At 43.4% G+C, this 15590-nt stretch overlaps 1 protein-coding gene across 2 annotated transcripts in view; it reads left to right on the top strand.

Moving 5' to 3' along the window:
* Positions 1-6384: 6384 nt before the first annotated feature.
* LOC124162349 (potassium voltage-gated channel subfamily KQT member 1-like) overlaps positions 6385-15590 on the top strand; it is a 377689-nt gene continuing 368483 nt past the window's right edge. For both annotated transcript variants that reach the window (XM_046538857.1, XM_046538855.1), the window contains exon 1: positions 6385-10540. In XM_046538857.1, coding sequence (XP_046394813.1) covers positions 9933-10540 — 608 coding nt within the window. In that variant the 5' untranslated portion in view covers positions 6385-9932. The remainder of the gene's footprint in view (positions 10541-15590) is intronic.

Genomic DNA, 15590 nt, shown 5'->3' with positions numbered 1-15590 from the left:
TGGGTCTTCGATGAGTCGTCTTTGGGAGCGTTGTGTTGCGTCTGAATGATTAGACACAAAGACTCAATTAAATTCACAGAGGCTACTAAAATATAAGCGCAGTGGTGAAGACAGACTTCTATTTGAACGTAACATATTATCACAATGTAACGCACGTCAACTGGAGCTAAAAAAATAAAATACACGCGTCCGATATAGGAATATGAAGATTCACTGTGCCTAAATTGTGTCTTTCTCGACGGTCAGCCTGGAGCACAATGTATTTAGTGCACAAATTGCAAGCGTTGTGCTCATTAAACATGTGTGAACAATGTAATCCGCTTACTATTTCACAAAAGCAATAATTGTGCTGATACTTTGTACCTGGACAGTCGCAAAAGTTAACTGGTTTGTATTAGCACGCCAGAAATCCTAATAATTTAAAGCTTTCCCGTTGTTTAAGTAAAATGGTTGGATATATTGAAATATATTTCTTGATAACTATTATTTTTCTTTTGATTTCCTAAAATCATACTAGTTCACCTTATCAAAAAATACATGGGCCAACGTGTCCCAGCCGCTGGGCCAACTTGCCCCAGTGTAGGGGCAGATTGGCCCACCTGTCATATGCCCAGTATTTATTAATTTTTTAAAATTTATGCCTCATATATTCAAGTTTAATTATTGCGATCCAGATTTAGAAAGACTGTTCTACAATTCAGCAATAATTTCATATAGTTAACTATGCATAAATAAAAAATATTTAAAAAAGTAAAAAAATCGGGCCAACGTGCCCCGGTCTCCCCTAGGTATCCCATTTACTCATCCCGAGTGTTTAACATGTTTCCACAATTTACTAATAACAAAAACTATTCATAACACCCTCAAAAAATTAAGTTCTTCTTACTAACAACGCCTTGGAACACGAGGATACGCGCCGTATTCTATTTTAGTGTTGATATTCGAGAATTTCAAAGACATTTAAGTACTATAAATTAATTATAACCACTAATTATTCAAGCGATAACACAAATAATATTGAAATCAACATGGAAATACACTCGAGAGTAGAATTGTTTCAAGAAACCAATAACAATTCGTCTACCGATCAATGCTTATATCAAATATCTTTTAAATTCACTTTTAATGACGATCAACATTTGCATTATACTTATATTTCTCTGAATAATCCCGCCGCCCAAATAGAAAGAAAAAATAAAACTTTGTAAAGTTCACTGTTGTTTAATTATGGGCACGACCCGGGTTTCGTAACTTGGTTACATCGTCAGGTGACTGATCTGGCATGCATCATACATTTATACACAAAGTACACAAGTGACTGTGAGAACATCTATTGGAAAGGAAAAAGGACTGGTTGAAAGAGCGGGGGTGGGGGTTAAACACGGACTGAAATAGGGAGAGGGGGGTGGGGGAAATGGGGGAAAGGGGCAGTCTTGATTTGGGACGAGGGTTTTTCCTGTGAGGATCTGAGCCAGGGCTTTGGCACAAGGCGGGCGAACTGTTGACAGCGTGCGACACAACAGTCTGACGGGCGTTTTCTTGAACTAACGCTATCGTCTCGTAAGATTATTTTTGATTAATAAATATTATTGCGTAAAAAATTATTTCATAACTTGTGTAATGTCACTCAGTTGGTATCTTTAATAATAAATAGGAAATGTGAAATATGTGTGCTTCCTCTGTCTCACCCATTGACCAATCATGAATCGGCCAATGAAATATCGTCTTCTCATTTCGAAAGTTTTGATCGTTAGGAAAACATCTACTTACTGTGGACCGGTTAGATCTTGTGTTCTCGCGATGTACGGTTTTAGGCGTTGTTTGTATATAGCTGTTGATTCTATTTTAACTTAATTATCTCTACATCAAGTTTTCAAGCCTGCGTGTGGTGTGTGAAGTGGTTGACAACGTTATATTTTCGAAAAAGTCACGTATATTCAGCCCATTAACGCTTGCGTATAGTGATCTTGATTTTGCTTACGAATTTTTGTTTTTCAACAATCTCATATTCAGTGCAGTGAAGTGGCCACTGGTAAAGGAATTTTCTTTGTGGTGTTCTTATCCCGTAATTTGTGATGACACTGAGGAATTATAGTTCGCTGTGGGTACGAGGACTTATGCGTACACAAGTGAGGCATAGAGAGATTCTTGTCAGGCTTTCGCCATCCTGTGTATAGTGTTTATTTATATACTAATTCAATTCATTGTATTTGGCAGGTGAGTGACTTTTATGTGAACTTTTATGAAATAAATGGGCATTTGCTTTGCACATGTTGTGATTTTATTTAAATGATATCCCGCATAGTATCCCTACCGCATGCAACACGCAAAGCAAGAATAAAAGTGGAATGGGGACTGGAGGGGAGGGGGTACGGTAGGGGAGGGTGCTAGTTTACGGAAAACGCCCGCAGAATGCGCTGTAGTGGCCCCAGCCGCGTCGTCCGCTACGCTACGCTGTCTACACTTTTTAACATTGTGTGTCACGACTGTGGATCTGAGCAGCCAGGGGAGGCGGGGTTAAGGTGGGTGAGGAGACGAGAGCTAAAGAAGGTCGTGCCCATAATTAAATAACAGTGAACCTTACAAAGTTTTATTTCCTTACTTCCAATATCGGGAGGTTTCACAAAGTAAAGCCTGAAGTTATTGGTTATATTTTAGAAAGAAAAAGATAGTGACTCACCTTGTAATATTTTGTCGGCTGGAAGTCTTTTCTTGGAATGGCAAGTATCCATTTCCTCTTCGTCTCTTCGTCCTTATGAAATTTGAAAACGCACAATTACGTTTCCTCCGTGTATTTTCCTCTGCACAGAGTCACACAGCACTAGTACACCATTTTTTGAATACTTATATTCAATACTGTTGCTCACAAAACCACCGCAAAAGTTTTAAAACTCCCGAAAAACTCAGCATTCAACAACCTAATCGCCATTTTCACCGCAATGGCTTATAAACATAAACAACTGCAAGCATTGTGGGAAGGCGTGGTTGATAGCCTACGGCTCGTGACGTCAGCAAATTGAAAGGCATCAGCGCTCAGGCCTTCTCTCTCGGTGGTCGTGCCTTGGGGCGAGGCTTTAAGCGGTGCTACGATGCACGCTGCCAGCAGGTAGCAGAGTACCCTGCTAGCAGGTAGCGCTTGGCTTAAATAACGATTATTTATACCTTAACGAACGAAGGAAAATTTCCGACCTTAGGCAATTTTAATAGGTGATTACTATGCCATGTCTCCCTGAGCTCTGTGCCTCATGCACGCATTGGTAATCTCAGACGATGTCAAACTCCTATCTACTCGTATAGAATCTAGGTCCCTGTGACGTCACGTGGAGTGGCATCGCATGGGCGCCAATCTGGCCTTTTTCCAATAGGGTTAAAATTGACCATTGCCATTCGTCTAAACTGGGATTTCTAAAACAAAATAACTTGTATATTATGAGCACACTTATGGTGGGCAACGAATCGCAATCAATGCATTTCGTTTTCTTTGATGAAGGAAACTACACTATTAGAAATAATATATTTGTTAATGGTATTTTAAAAATATTATAACGTTTCACAGATTAAATTCCAAGTTTCAAGACCTAATGCCAATTTTTAATCATCATTTACCTTATGAGCTGCCATTTGATAGTTTTGACGTTGTAAACAATAGAAGAAATTCTCTCTATCCCCATATGATCCAGCATCAAAATTCCAACGTGCCCCTGGCAACAATGCCTCCCGCATCACTTTTCCTGCACCTAATTGTTATTGGTCTCCTAAAAAATATTGTGGATGGCATCATCCTAAATAAATTTAATTGCATCTTTAAAATGCACTAATCGCATAAAGTTTAATTATTTGGGAGGGAAATTCGTCCTGAGTTCGCGGCGGTCATCGATCTTTTCAGCGAACGGTCGCTCCACTGTTTACGAACCGTCTTCTGCGACTCCCCAGAAACATATTGCTGGTAAATTTTGGTTTTACCTCACCCAGAGAGAGAATTAACAATTCTTATGCGTAAAAATATAGCTTCGCGGTTATCGTTTTCCTTTCCTAATCCGTACAATAGTGCTGAAATTTCAACCAATAAAGCAATCCGATTCCAAAAATTAGACATGAATTATAAGAATATTAGTGCAGATAGCAACATGAAAGGAATCCAAGGACCTGTGCAAGCTGTAAATATATGCTTATTGTTGCGTCATCGAAATAACATAATTGAAGGAAGGCTGAAAAATGGAGAAAAATCGAAACCACCAGGCAACGGTTCATTGCTCATCGTTTGAAATATATTCGACCCGTAATACTTTAACTCCGTTTTATATTTTAATTTTCTAAATTTCTTATATAATCCCAAAGTTGGTTATATAACCCCATTATGGGGGGTGGTTCGTGGACGGTACCCAATAGACTTCAACATTACAAAGGTTTAGTGAAATATGAGACCCGATTTTCGGACACTCCCCTTGTTGGATAAATAAATAGGTGATGAAACATAGAGACACTAACGAAACACTCAATAAATATTTCGCAGACGTTTCAGTGGGATAACCCAGTGAATGAACTCTCTCGTGGAGAATAACAAGAGTAAATATACTCTACGAAATTAAAATGGAGAATAGAGTTTAGTGTTTACGTTCATTGGCAATACCACTGAAACTTCTGAGAGATGTTTTGGGAGTGTCCATGGACATATTTGCCCACGTACGTTTGCTTTTTGTGTTTTTATTATTATTTTACTCCAAGGTTGGGAGTACCTAAAGTCTCTTAAGGCTAAAAAAATATAGTTTTTTCCCTATACAAAGTCATTAGTGTATTCACCGGGGTTATCCGCAAATATCCAAAAATAATTCTTTTCGGTGGATATTAAAATATCCGTTACTGTATGGTGAATAATGTACGATTTTCATTTAAATTCCCGGAGTTTCGTTAATTAAACACATTATCGTGTGCCCAAATGCTCAGGAAACACTTTCCATTTCCATTTTGAGAGTGGTAGGCCTTTTCATCGGCCATCCTCTTGAGAAATCTTTTCTTGAGGTCCTCTGCATATTAAACGTCGTATATTTTGTTTTTGTACTACAGTAGCTCTTCTCAATGGATTGTTGATTTAAGAAGAGAGAAAAAATATTTTGCTAGCGCCATGCCTTGTTGCTGAACCGAGGAAGAAAGGGGAATTCCAGCATATAGATACATATAATGGTAGCATGCTGTTCATACCAGTTAATAGTTTAACACAAGATACAGCTACTTTCCATTGTGATAGATTATTATGATAGATCTAAAAAAATAAATAAAAAAATCCACGTTTTTGTTCGGACTAAAAAGAAGAAATTATACCACACTCCCCTCGTCTGAGGCCCCACGTTTAAATGTTACGTGTGCAAAACTATATCTTCAAAGCTTAAAACGTGGAGCGCCTCCATTTCAACGTCTTACAGAAAATTATTTCCCCTTAAATTTTCATTATAATATTACAACTAAGCATTGAAATGCATGATAGTGACTTTACGTCACACGAAGGCAAAATTTAAACCAATGCTCAACACGTTTTCATTTTGAATACTGTACTACTACTACTAGACAGGGCTGCAGGGCCTACCTATCAACGGACGGTCTATTTTTTTCTTCATAGTTCGAATAAAAACGCGGGCTTTTGCATTAATTTTTAATTTATAATAAACTTTATGAAGTTTTCTTCATCCGTACTCTCGTCCCGCCAGCTATTTGTTTTTTGCAGCTTACACTCCTGTTTCCCACGCATCAGCATTTTTTTACCTCTTCGAATTCTTTCTCTTTTATGTAAATGATCGCGGATTCTTATTTCGGACAGCAAAATAGTACATGCATTTTATTCGTTTCCATTTTCAGGCGATATCTGGCCTTTTTCCTCTCTATCCTCGCGGGTTCGAGTCCCGCCTGGATAGGTTGCTCCTTCCACGACATGGCTTACGTGTGATCGTCTGTTGTTGATTGTTAAAACCCCCGATGCAAAGGCCTCGTTATGCTGTTTTCGGGGATATTTGAGATAAATAAATAGACAAATATTTGCTATCATTCTATCGTAATCCGCATCTGACTGTTCATCTCATCCCTTAATCGTGCCTTGCTCATGTTTTCCTCGCGGGCATATATCGCCTCGGAACACTTTTACCCCGCGGCGTAAACATAGGAAATCCCATTGGACCCAGAGGGCAGCCTTGTCTCACTGAAAGTCGGAATTCCGCCCCCTCCCTTCTTCCGCCCCCTCCCTTCTTCCGCCCCCTCCCTTCTTCCGCCCCCCAGGGGCGGTGCGTGGCGTCACAAACGAGGCGAAAGGGGCCCCTCCTCCTCCCGCCCCCACGGGGGCAGGGGTAGACCCTCTCTCTCGGCAGCCAGTCAATCGCTGAGCGCCGATCCGGCCGCGCCCTGCTCCAATCGCGTGCCGCCTCTCGGGACTCGAACTGGCAGCCATCCACCTCAGGGGCTGTATCGCACCGCCCTCGCAAGGATATAAGGCGGGGATCGAAGCGGCAACCCTCGGTGTGGGCGGCTGCTTCTGGCCTTGAGCCCTCACGGCCGCTCTGACGTAGCACACTTCGATGGCCACGTGACTCGTCTTTGATGGCCCCCTCGGACGCCTAGGAGTCGATCCCATGTCCCTCGGAGCAGGAGTCGCTTGCAACAGTGTCTCTAGGAGATGGAGAATAGAAGAGGTGCTGCTTGAGAATTGTTGGCCGTGGGTGGCGTGACTCCGATCGACTGTGGACTGTGTGCTCCGACCCTCGAGTGGATAGATTCCCGCTCGCACGCGGTACCGCTCTGATTTCATTATCTCTGCCCTAGAACGCCATTCTGCATCGGGGAAATACGCCCGAGAAATGTGTTGTGTGAGAAATGGAGAGCTTGAGCAAGTCGATTGCATGCACCCTTGATTCCCTTCCCCATCGAAGCTATTGTTTGTCCTCATAGTGCCGATTTCTTCCGCAGGGGCGCCAGTGCCTCAAGTGACGTCACCCTCGAAATATCCCGTTTTGGGAATTGGGTGTGCGGGTTGGTGGTGGGCCGGGGATCGTATGTATGTATATATATATGGCTTCCTCTCTTTCTGTTCGCCTCTTCCGCACTCTCCCCTTCAGCTGTTTCCTGTGGCGCACGTGGTCGCGGCGGGGCGGGCGACACGTGCGCCTCTGGCGGCGGCCCCGGAAGCTACTGCACAACTCCCAGGGGGCCACCGCGGCCTTGACACAAGGACGCCCTCTTGTTACGCCTGCTGAGGTCAGATGTGCGTGTAATTACGATGCTGCAAGGAGTGGTCGCTAGGGGGAGTTCGCTGATTCGCGTTCATTTGCTTGTTGATGTCTCCAACGCCCCCGCAGCTACTTCCGGCCCATGATGCACTTCCGTCAAACTAGCGCGATTCATTGCGGAGAGAGCCAATCAGTGAGAAGAATTATATTCTCGGGTTGATGACCATTGTGCAAAGAAACATTAACCAGTACACTTGATGTTTTTAGTGCCACCGAGGCGGCGTGGCGATCGCCTTGGTGTTGTTTCTGATGAGGGAATGGGGCGGAATGCGTGCGTGCTCGTGCCTGTCATTGTGCGTGTGTCGACTGCAGTGCCGTTGTTGTTGTTGTTGGTGCGGCGGCACGCGATGTGGTCCGCAACCCCTGCTGCTAAGACTGGCGCACAGATCAATAAATAGCAGGGAGTGTTCTGTGATGACATGCTGTCAATAGTGCACAAGGGGGTTCCTCCGCACGGCTCGTCACGAGTCACGCCGTCGACGTGCGCGTCAGATGCCGTTACCCCGCGCTCAAGTGGAGACCACGCGAATTAAGAATGTCGTGCTGTGCCTTGGCGTCGAATTTCCCGCGGTGGATTACCACGAGGAGACTCTGTGTCTGCGCACGACCGTGTGAGGCGCCTCACTCACTAGTGGATGAATTTCCTCGTGCTCTGAGAGTCATGCGTGCCGATTGCTCGGCTTAGCTGCTCAGTGGCCGTGACATCGAATGAATGGGAGAGGAGTCGACGAAACTTGCGCCTTGGAACAAGAAGTACCATTGTCGAAACCTGTGCCGTGATTTGTGGTACTAAAAATTTAAACGGAGACTAGATTTCCATTGGGGTAAACAAATTGTATTCATTGCTTTACTTTCGGAAGAGTCAGCCGCTGTTGCCTGGCAGTAGCGCGAGATGTCCAGCGTGTGATTTTCGCGGATTTTTGTTTCCAGTCTTTGGCGATAGCCCTTCGTTCCAAATCTTGTTGAGGATAGGTTTAGGGGTGGATCTAAATAGATATATGGAGTTTAGATAGATAGGAAAAGAGCTCTGCTGGGGCGTTGTATTTTTCCGCGTGGGCCTTCAGGTGGTTGGTCGCCACAGGTGCCTGACATTCAACTGTTTCTCCTCTCTCGTTCGAGTCACGCCACATTTCGCTTTCCGTCGCCTCCACTTCCGCCGCTTGCGGTCTGCGCTATAATTAGCGGCGGAAGCGCCTTTCGGATGCGGGACTCGGTTCGCTTGTGACTGCAATAATTCCCGCGTTTCGTTCGTCGTTTATCGGTGCTTATCTTTGCCGTTGCCTTCTCTATATTCTATAATCGACGCGAGAACCGCGACGTCATATTTTTCTAGTCTTAGGTAGTTGTTAAATCGTTGAAACACATTTGTATTTACACTTAGATGACTTCAAGCGTTCGAAAGAATAAATTCATGTTTCTTATCCGTCTCGCAGAGGGTAATTTTGCTATCACACTTTATTGATTCTTGTTGAAACTCTGCTGTTTTTTAGGTCTTGTTATATTGTCATCACAAAATAGAATTGGTGATTTTCCTAGGATGGCTTTTCTACGCGCGAAAGTATCTTGCTATTATTCCTTCTGCTAGTCTTTCTTTTTCGTGAGTCCAGCGACTTACTGAGTTCGTGATGTGCGCTCGTGAATCGTCACAGCGCTTGACGATGTACCTAATTTCTTGGAAGGAAGCTATTCTCGAATGGGAAACATACATTACGGAGACGGCTCCCGTCTCCAGTAATCCCCTCCTCGTGCACTCCATTTGGTGGCCATTATTTCAAGAGCGTCTGCTGTCACTGGTGTGTAGCATTGACTCATTGAGGAATTTCACATGCAGAGGAATAATTGGGGTTCTTTAAGAGATGTCGAAGATTTACTGTCGAAATATGGGGCCAATGGTACATTGTACGCCGACACTAACCCTATACTCGGTTAAAGCGAGTGTATTGCGTGAAATAGTCAATTTTGTGAAGGTATAATAACTTTTAATGCCTTTTTAGTGAGGTGCGACGCTTTCGTAAACAGAAGCGTGGTCGGAAGAGCGAAGGAACTTACTGACGTCGTAATATATCGTTGGAAGATTGATTGTTGCGATATATCGTTGTCCACTCATTGTGTTTATCCTGATATTATGTCACTAATGTTGATATTTATTGAAAGAATGTAATTGTGATGTTTATGCAAGCTAAGGTACTCAAGATCGGTTTATAAGTTGACTCTTATTGAAGTCGATTATTAAGACTGTTATGTGCCGCTAGTGCGTGTGGTCAGTGACTACTAGGAAATAACCCATCAGTGAGTATTTGACCAGACTTGATTCGATCTAGTAGAATTAGTTGAAGCAGTTGAAGTTTATGGAATTAATGATTTTGGATATAAATCGAGGGGCAATATTTATTCGGCAACAAAATTAAATATGTAGCAATGGCTCACTATCTGTCATTTTCACACTAATAAGGGAGCAATCATTTGCTTGAATAGGGGAAAATCAAAGGAGTAGGGCAAATGAAAATATATCTCTTTCGCCGCCGCGGGATTTCTTTTGTAATCCAGCCATCACGAAACTCATTGTCTCCTTGGGAACACGGTAGCAGCGAGGGTGTTTTGTTTCCGCAGTCGTAGTGAGTTCGGCCGATGGGGGGCTCCTGCTCTCTGCCCCCGAGGTGAGAGATGTCCGCGGGGGGCGCTGGGGGCGGCGGCGGGGCCGAAGACTTCATCGTGCTCAGCGTGCTCAAGTCCCCGGTGGGGGCGGAAGAGGAGGAGCGGCTGCCACCGGGGGCGGCAGACCCGCCTCAGCAGCAGCAGCCCCCGGACGACGACAAATTCGTCTTCTTCGGCCTCCGCCGTCTTCAGCAGCGGCTGGCGGGTCAGGGGAGGCCCCGCAGGGCCCCCACGCCCATCAGGTGCAGGCACCAATCATCAGAGCCAGGCTACTCGTCTGCGGGCCCCGAGTGGGCGGCCAGCAGCAGTGAGGACGAGGATGAGGAAGGTGAGGCCGGGGACGACGAAGAAGGAGAGGAGGAGAGCCAAGGAGAGGAAGATGAAGCGGACGGAGGAGAGGAGAAGACGAGGAGGAGGAAGAAGAAGAAGAAGGTGGGAGGAGGGCCAGGAGTGCCCGACCCATACTATCCCATCTACTTGCCCATGGACCAGGCGTTCAAGGCCAAGTACGTGTTCCACCACAAGAGGGCAGGGCGGACGCGCACACTGCAGGACAGGGCTTACCTGTTCCTGGAGCACCCGGTCGGATGGCTGTGCTTCGTCTACCACTTCACAGTGTGAGTAGTACTCCTCGTGTTTTAGCTCTTTTCATTCGGCGAATTGCCTGCAGACCCGATCAATGCTTTCTTTTCCGTATTACTCACATGATGGAAATAAATTGGTTTCAATGCGCACCTTTTCCTACAAAAGATTTGAGGCTTCCGATGGCTTGCATGAAATCATCTCTGGAATGGCACCCAATCATCTAACCCGGTGTTATTCCGGAGATGACTCGATGTGATACTTGAGAACAATTCATCCTCACTTTTTCATTTCAAACCGATCATCGGGTTTCTACTCTGTTCAGCCTACATGGGGATAGCATTTCGCTAGGATAGCCGTTTGAAGGTCCCTCATTATAGAAGATATGAGTGCACTCGAGGGATTATCCATAAAATCTAAACGTGGGACATTGGTCCGGGGAAAGATGTTTTATTTTCATCTTTTTACTTCGATTAAATGAGTGGGTTTTTAAATTACTGCTTTATTTTCTTGCAATATTTTCATTGAAATTTGAATGCAGTTCCAATCATCATCGCTTGCCTCCTCCTACTCATCATTCGGTTTGTGAGCCTTTATCGATACAACCAACCCCTTTGTGATACTTATTTTTTATTTTATTTTATCCTCAAACCACCGGATACAGCTCTCATTGGCCATTTTACACCGGGGTGTTCAACAAGTGTAACAAGTAAACGTACACAAACGACCATGCCCTGGATCGGGGAAACCTACCCAGGCGGGACTCGAACCCGCGACCTCTAGTTTGGCAGGCGAGAACGTTACCCCGCCGCCACCGAGGCCGGCAAAAATGAAAGGGAAAGAGAGTATCTTGTAAATATTCGAGGATTGATTGTGAATCCCACCTTGTGTTTATTGTAGTCGTTTATTATTAACGGGTGAAAAACAAATTCCTATCCGCTCAGAGAATTATTTATTTTACTTTATCTCTTGTAAACTTTGGACCAAGAAACATTCTGGGCTACTTAAAAATTATAGATTGTATTCATAAAGAAAGTTAGTTAAGGTTTTATATGTGGTGTGAAATTGTATCAATTATAGTATCTGACTACTATCGCTCAACACTTTTGACCTCATTGCTGTCATGATACTCTTGCTCGGTTATACACGCTGACGATGTGGTATCGCAACTCACCGTAGCATCGCATTTAACGTTAGGTACATAAAATATAAGGCCCTGTTGAGTTGAGACCGCATTTGACGAGCTCTTGGATCTTCAAACGAATCATTCGTTGCTTGAGGAACCAACGCGATGGACATGAACCGTTCCCGAACCGAATGGCAATAGAAACAAAACGAAAATCAAAAGCAGTAAAATTTCAATAGTTTTGTCCCTGGGGGCGAAATGTGGAAACGAAACGAAATGAATTTAAACCTGAGGAGCTGAAGTCGGGTGTAAGCGAAATCGGAGTCATAACTGCTTCGGGTGGAAACTAAATTAAACCTCTGCGACGAAACGAAACACGTATTGTTTCACTCCGGAGGGACCACGTGCTTCACCTTCGAGCTGTTTAGTTTCGACCCAAACACCGAGTATGGTTGAATAAAGTAGAGGTTCGGCCTCCCGCTTTAAATGCATGGGACACTCATACTTTTACCGCTAACAGGAGAACGATGAACGCAAACTGGCAATTCGAATTTTGAGTTAAAGGTTTTAACCTCTCTACACGTGTGTCAAACGTAATGGGTCGAAACTATTCCCTCCTTTCCCTCTACACTCAACTTCTAGGATCGAAGCTTATCTATGGGCGGCGGAGTTTCGGTTAATTTAGTTTCGTTCCCGGGAGTAAAGTTTCGTCTCGGGTCGAAACTAAACTCCTTGGTGATATTAATTTCGTGAGGGAAGGAAAATAAACCCAGGTCTCGTATATTCGTTCGAAACGAAACATTTTCGTCTCGTTTCCCTTGTCATCCCTGAGCAGAGGTGAGCCCTTACACTGAGCCAGTAATCGCGCTCCTCAGCCGTATTGAACTTCCACTCAATGCCATTTTGGATAAATCAGTGACGTCATCCGAAACGCCCTAACTTGCCGGATAACCTCAATCCTCGATTTTTATTTTGGTCCTACCACTCGGTTAAAGCTCACGATATTATTTTTAAATCTGCAGAATGTATCTACACCTACATAATGCCAACTCTAACATGCAAAACGTAACAGGATTCCCACATGCACACCACATGGTACAAAAACGTTACGCATTCTCACCCATTAACCACAAATTGGCGAATACGTTGGACCGGGTCGGATTGGACAATAGCCAGGAATCAAACAAAGGGAATGCATAGATCGAAAATGGAATCGGCCAAAAAAATAGACACGCATAAAAAAGAGAGTATGTGAATTTAATCGGCAACAAAAAAGTTGTGATATAACAGTACTCACCTTATGCGTCACATTAATAGCCAGAATACTTTAAATTCGAAAGCATTAAAGAGCAGGAAATTAAGTCTTTTAATGACACGGTACGAAGATATTCCGCGTGCACACAAAGTGCGAATGTCGAAGAACCCCACTAATATCTTTCATGCCCTTTTTTTGGACGCACATTGAATACGTGTTTTGTTAGTTCTAACCGTGAATTGTGGAAAAGGTATCTTGGAAAAAAAATAACGTTAATATAATATGAAGCTATTCTGTTGAAATCATAATTTACGTATATTGCTCATCGTCTCTGTAAGTAATCCGGCCTTTTCCTTCGCTTTTCCGTTGAGGGGTTGTTCTGGAGCTGCTGCACACTCTCGTTTCTTCAGTCGAGTGCTAAAAATAGGCGCCATGTTGCTGTCCTTTCTGTTTGTGTCCTCACGCTTTGCTGCGACAGGAGAAACAGTAGTCATGAGACCGCCACTTAAAAAAAACCTACATCGATGAACTTTGAAGCCTGGTCTAAGCCCCACAAGTTCACAAACTCTTAACTTGGCATAATTTGACTTACGATGAACTGGAGGCAACCCTTCAATCACAGAGCCATTGGTCCTTACACTGAACGAATCTCGCGTCCATCGGTGTTTGTGTTCTCATGATGGTATGTCCCTTGAAGGAAAGAAACATCTTTCTTGTTATCGGGTGAATTCAAGAGAAATTTAGGCATTTCTCAACTATTGACTATCCTGAGTCATTTTACGATATTGTACGAGTCATTTACGTTGTTGTGAGACGCTCTTGTTAAGATTTCGTATCCATAGTTAAGCCAAGTTAATATATTGTGAACATGGTTTTACGAATGGGAGTGCTAGGGCAGTGGACGATATCTCTCTGGTTCATACTAGTTGCCAACGCTAAAGCGCCCCAAACGTGCATGCATAGCGCTGCGTCGTCATGGAGGAGAGAGGAAGAAACGGTGGCTATGGCGAAAGAGAAATATTTCTTCAACTTCGCCAATAGATCCATTCAATACCAATCCCGTCCTCAATCGATTCTCACTCTCTTTGCTGTGTTTCGTAGTCACCATCGTTATCACGTCGCAGTCACTGTGTTCAAAACAGTGGAATGCAGGTCGCCGCAACGCACCATGGGAGCAGTTGAAGCACGTCCGAGCGTGGCTGGCTCCCATTTGAAGCACTTATTGTCAGTCAGTTCTTTCAAGTCGGGAACCTTCAAAAGAAGCAATTTTGATTAACATATTGAATTAAGTAGTATGAATATCACTGTAAACTCATCGCAAATTCCGCATTTTATACTTAACCGGATGTACTGGGTAGACTTTTAAATCAAGGTGGAAGAAATTTCAACTTCTCATTAAGCCAATCAGCGAACTTTCTTCTAAAAAACCTGTCATTTCTTTTGCTTTCCTTCTACCGGCGAGGATAATGTGAGAAAAAAACATTTATCTGAAATTTTTTTTTCAGGATTACTTTTGAATTTACGTCCTCATCTAACTCTAACTTGTTGCTGAAGCAGTCCAATACATATTGTTTTTGAACGATACAGACCCTTTTCCACTTTCAAGAAATATTTCATGCATCTCAAGATGCGTGAAATTTCTAATATCCACTGAGGTCGTAGCCGAAGCCACAAAGAACGACAGCAAAATCAAATACCCTTATTGCACCACAAATAATAACATATTTGTTTGGCAGGGATTATCGATGGACACTACATTAAAACACCATGTTCTTCTTGTCTTGTCACCATGTCTTCTTCACAAAACTTCGAGGATACTCGACATCTTCCACGCTTGAGGAAACTCACTTTAACGTCTTTTGTTTGGCAAAGTCTTAGTAAAACCGAGTTTTGGCGAGAAATTTTCGGGCAAGCGATGTCTAAAAGTAATTTGGGTTTGCCATAGTGTGAGGTTCGCAATGCTATTTACTCCATTTTATAAGAAAATTCTCATTTAAAGGGTGAAAAGGCTTACTCCGTCCATTCTCGGTGGCCGAAGTGCAAGTACACAGAGAACGGTGGTTGGGTTTTCCAGCTGAGCGCAATGAATGGCTTAGGCCTTTTCGGCAGTCGTTTGCCCTGCGTGAGGTTGATGAGGCCGCTAAGGAGGCGACAGAGGGTCAATGCGCCGCGTGTGGACAAAAACTAATCCTTCTAACGGAAGGAAACGGTGGAGTAGCAATTGAGGGATTCTTTTTTGTTCTGAATTCATTCAAGTTTTTGAGGATTACTATAAAGATACACAGCTGCGAACTTTCGTTCCTTAATTATATCCTTCAGCTCGAGTCCATATGCTATTTTGAGGAGAGCATGGACACGCGTAAATAAAAGTTGAGGTCAACTGGTAACCATTACTGATAAAATGTACTACTTAAATATGGCGAGAAATGTTTATTCATGGGGTAAATATTTGTTATAGAAATAAAATATCCAACAAATTGAATAGCACCAACAAATACAGAATTTCCTAGAGCGTCAGCGCATTGCATCAGTGGAGTGAAATCAATGCTGAGGTCGGAGTAGCAAATAGTAGCAAAACTTGACTTAACTACTACGTTGCATATACTTTTCCCTTTGTATTGGCGTGAGAAACACCGCGGCGGAACGTGGCGTACTAAACTATAAAATACATTTTATTTGAAAATTCGGGTAAAAAACTCTAAAA

The sequence above is a fragment of the Ischnura elegans genome, chromosome 7 (assembly GCF_921293095.1).
Source record: "Ischnura elegans chromosome 7, ioIscEleg1.1, whole genome shotgun sequence".
Classification (NCBI taxonomy): domain Eukaryota; kingdom Metazoa; phylum Arthropoda; class Insecta; order Odonata; family Coenagrionidae; genus Ischnura; species Ischnura elegans.
This window is presented reverse-complemented; position numbering and strand designations above follow the sequence as displayed.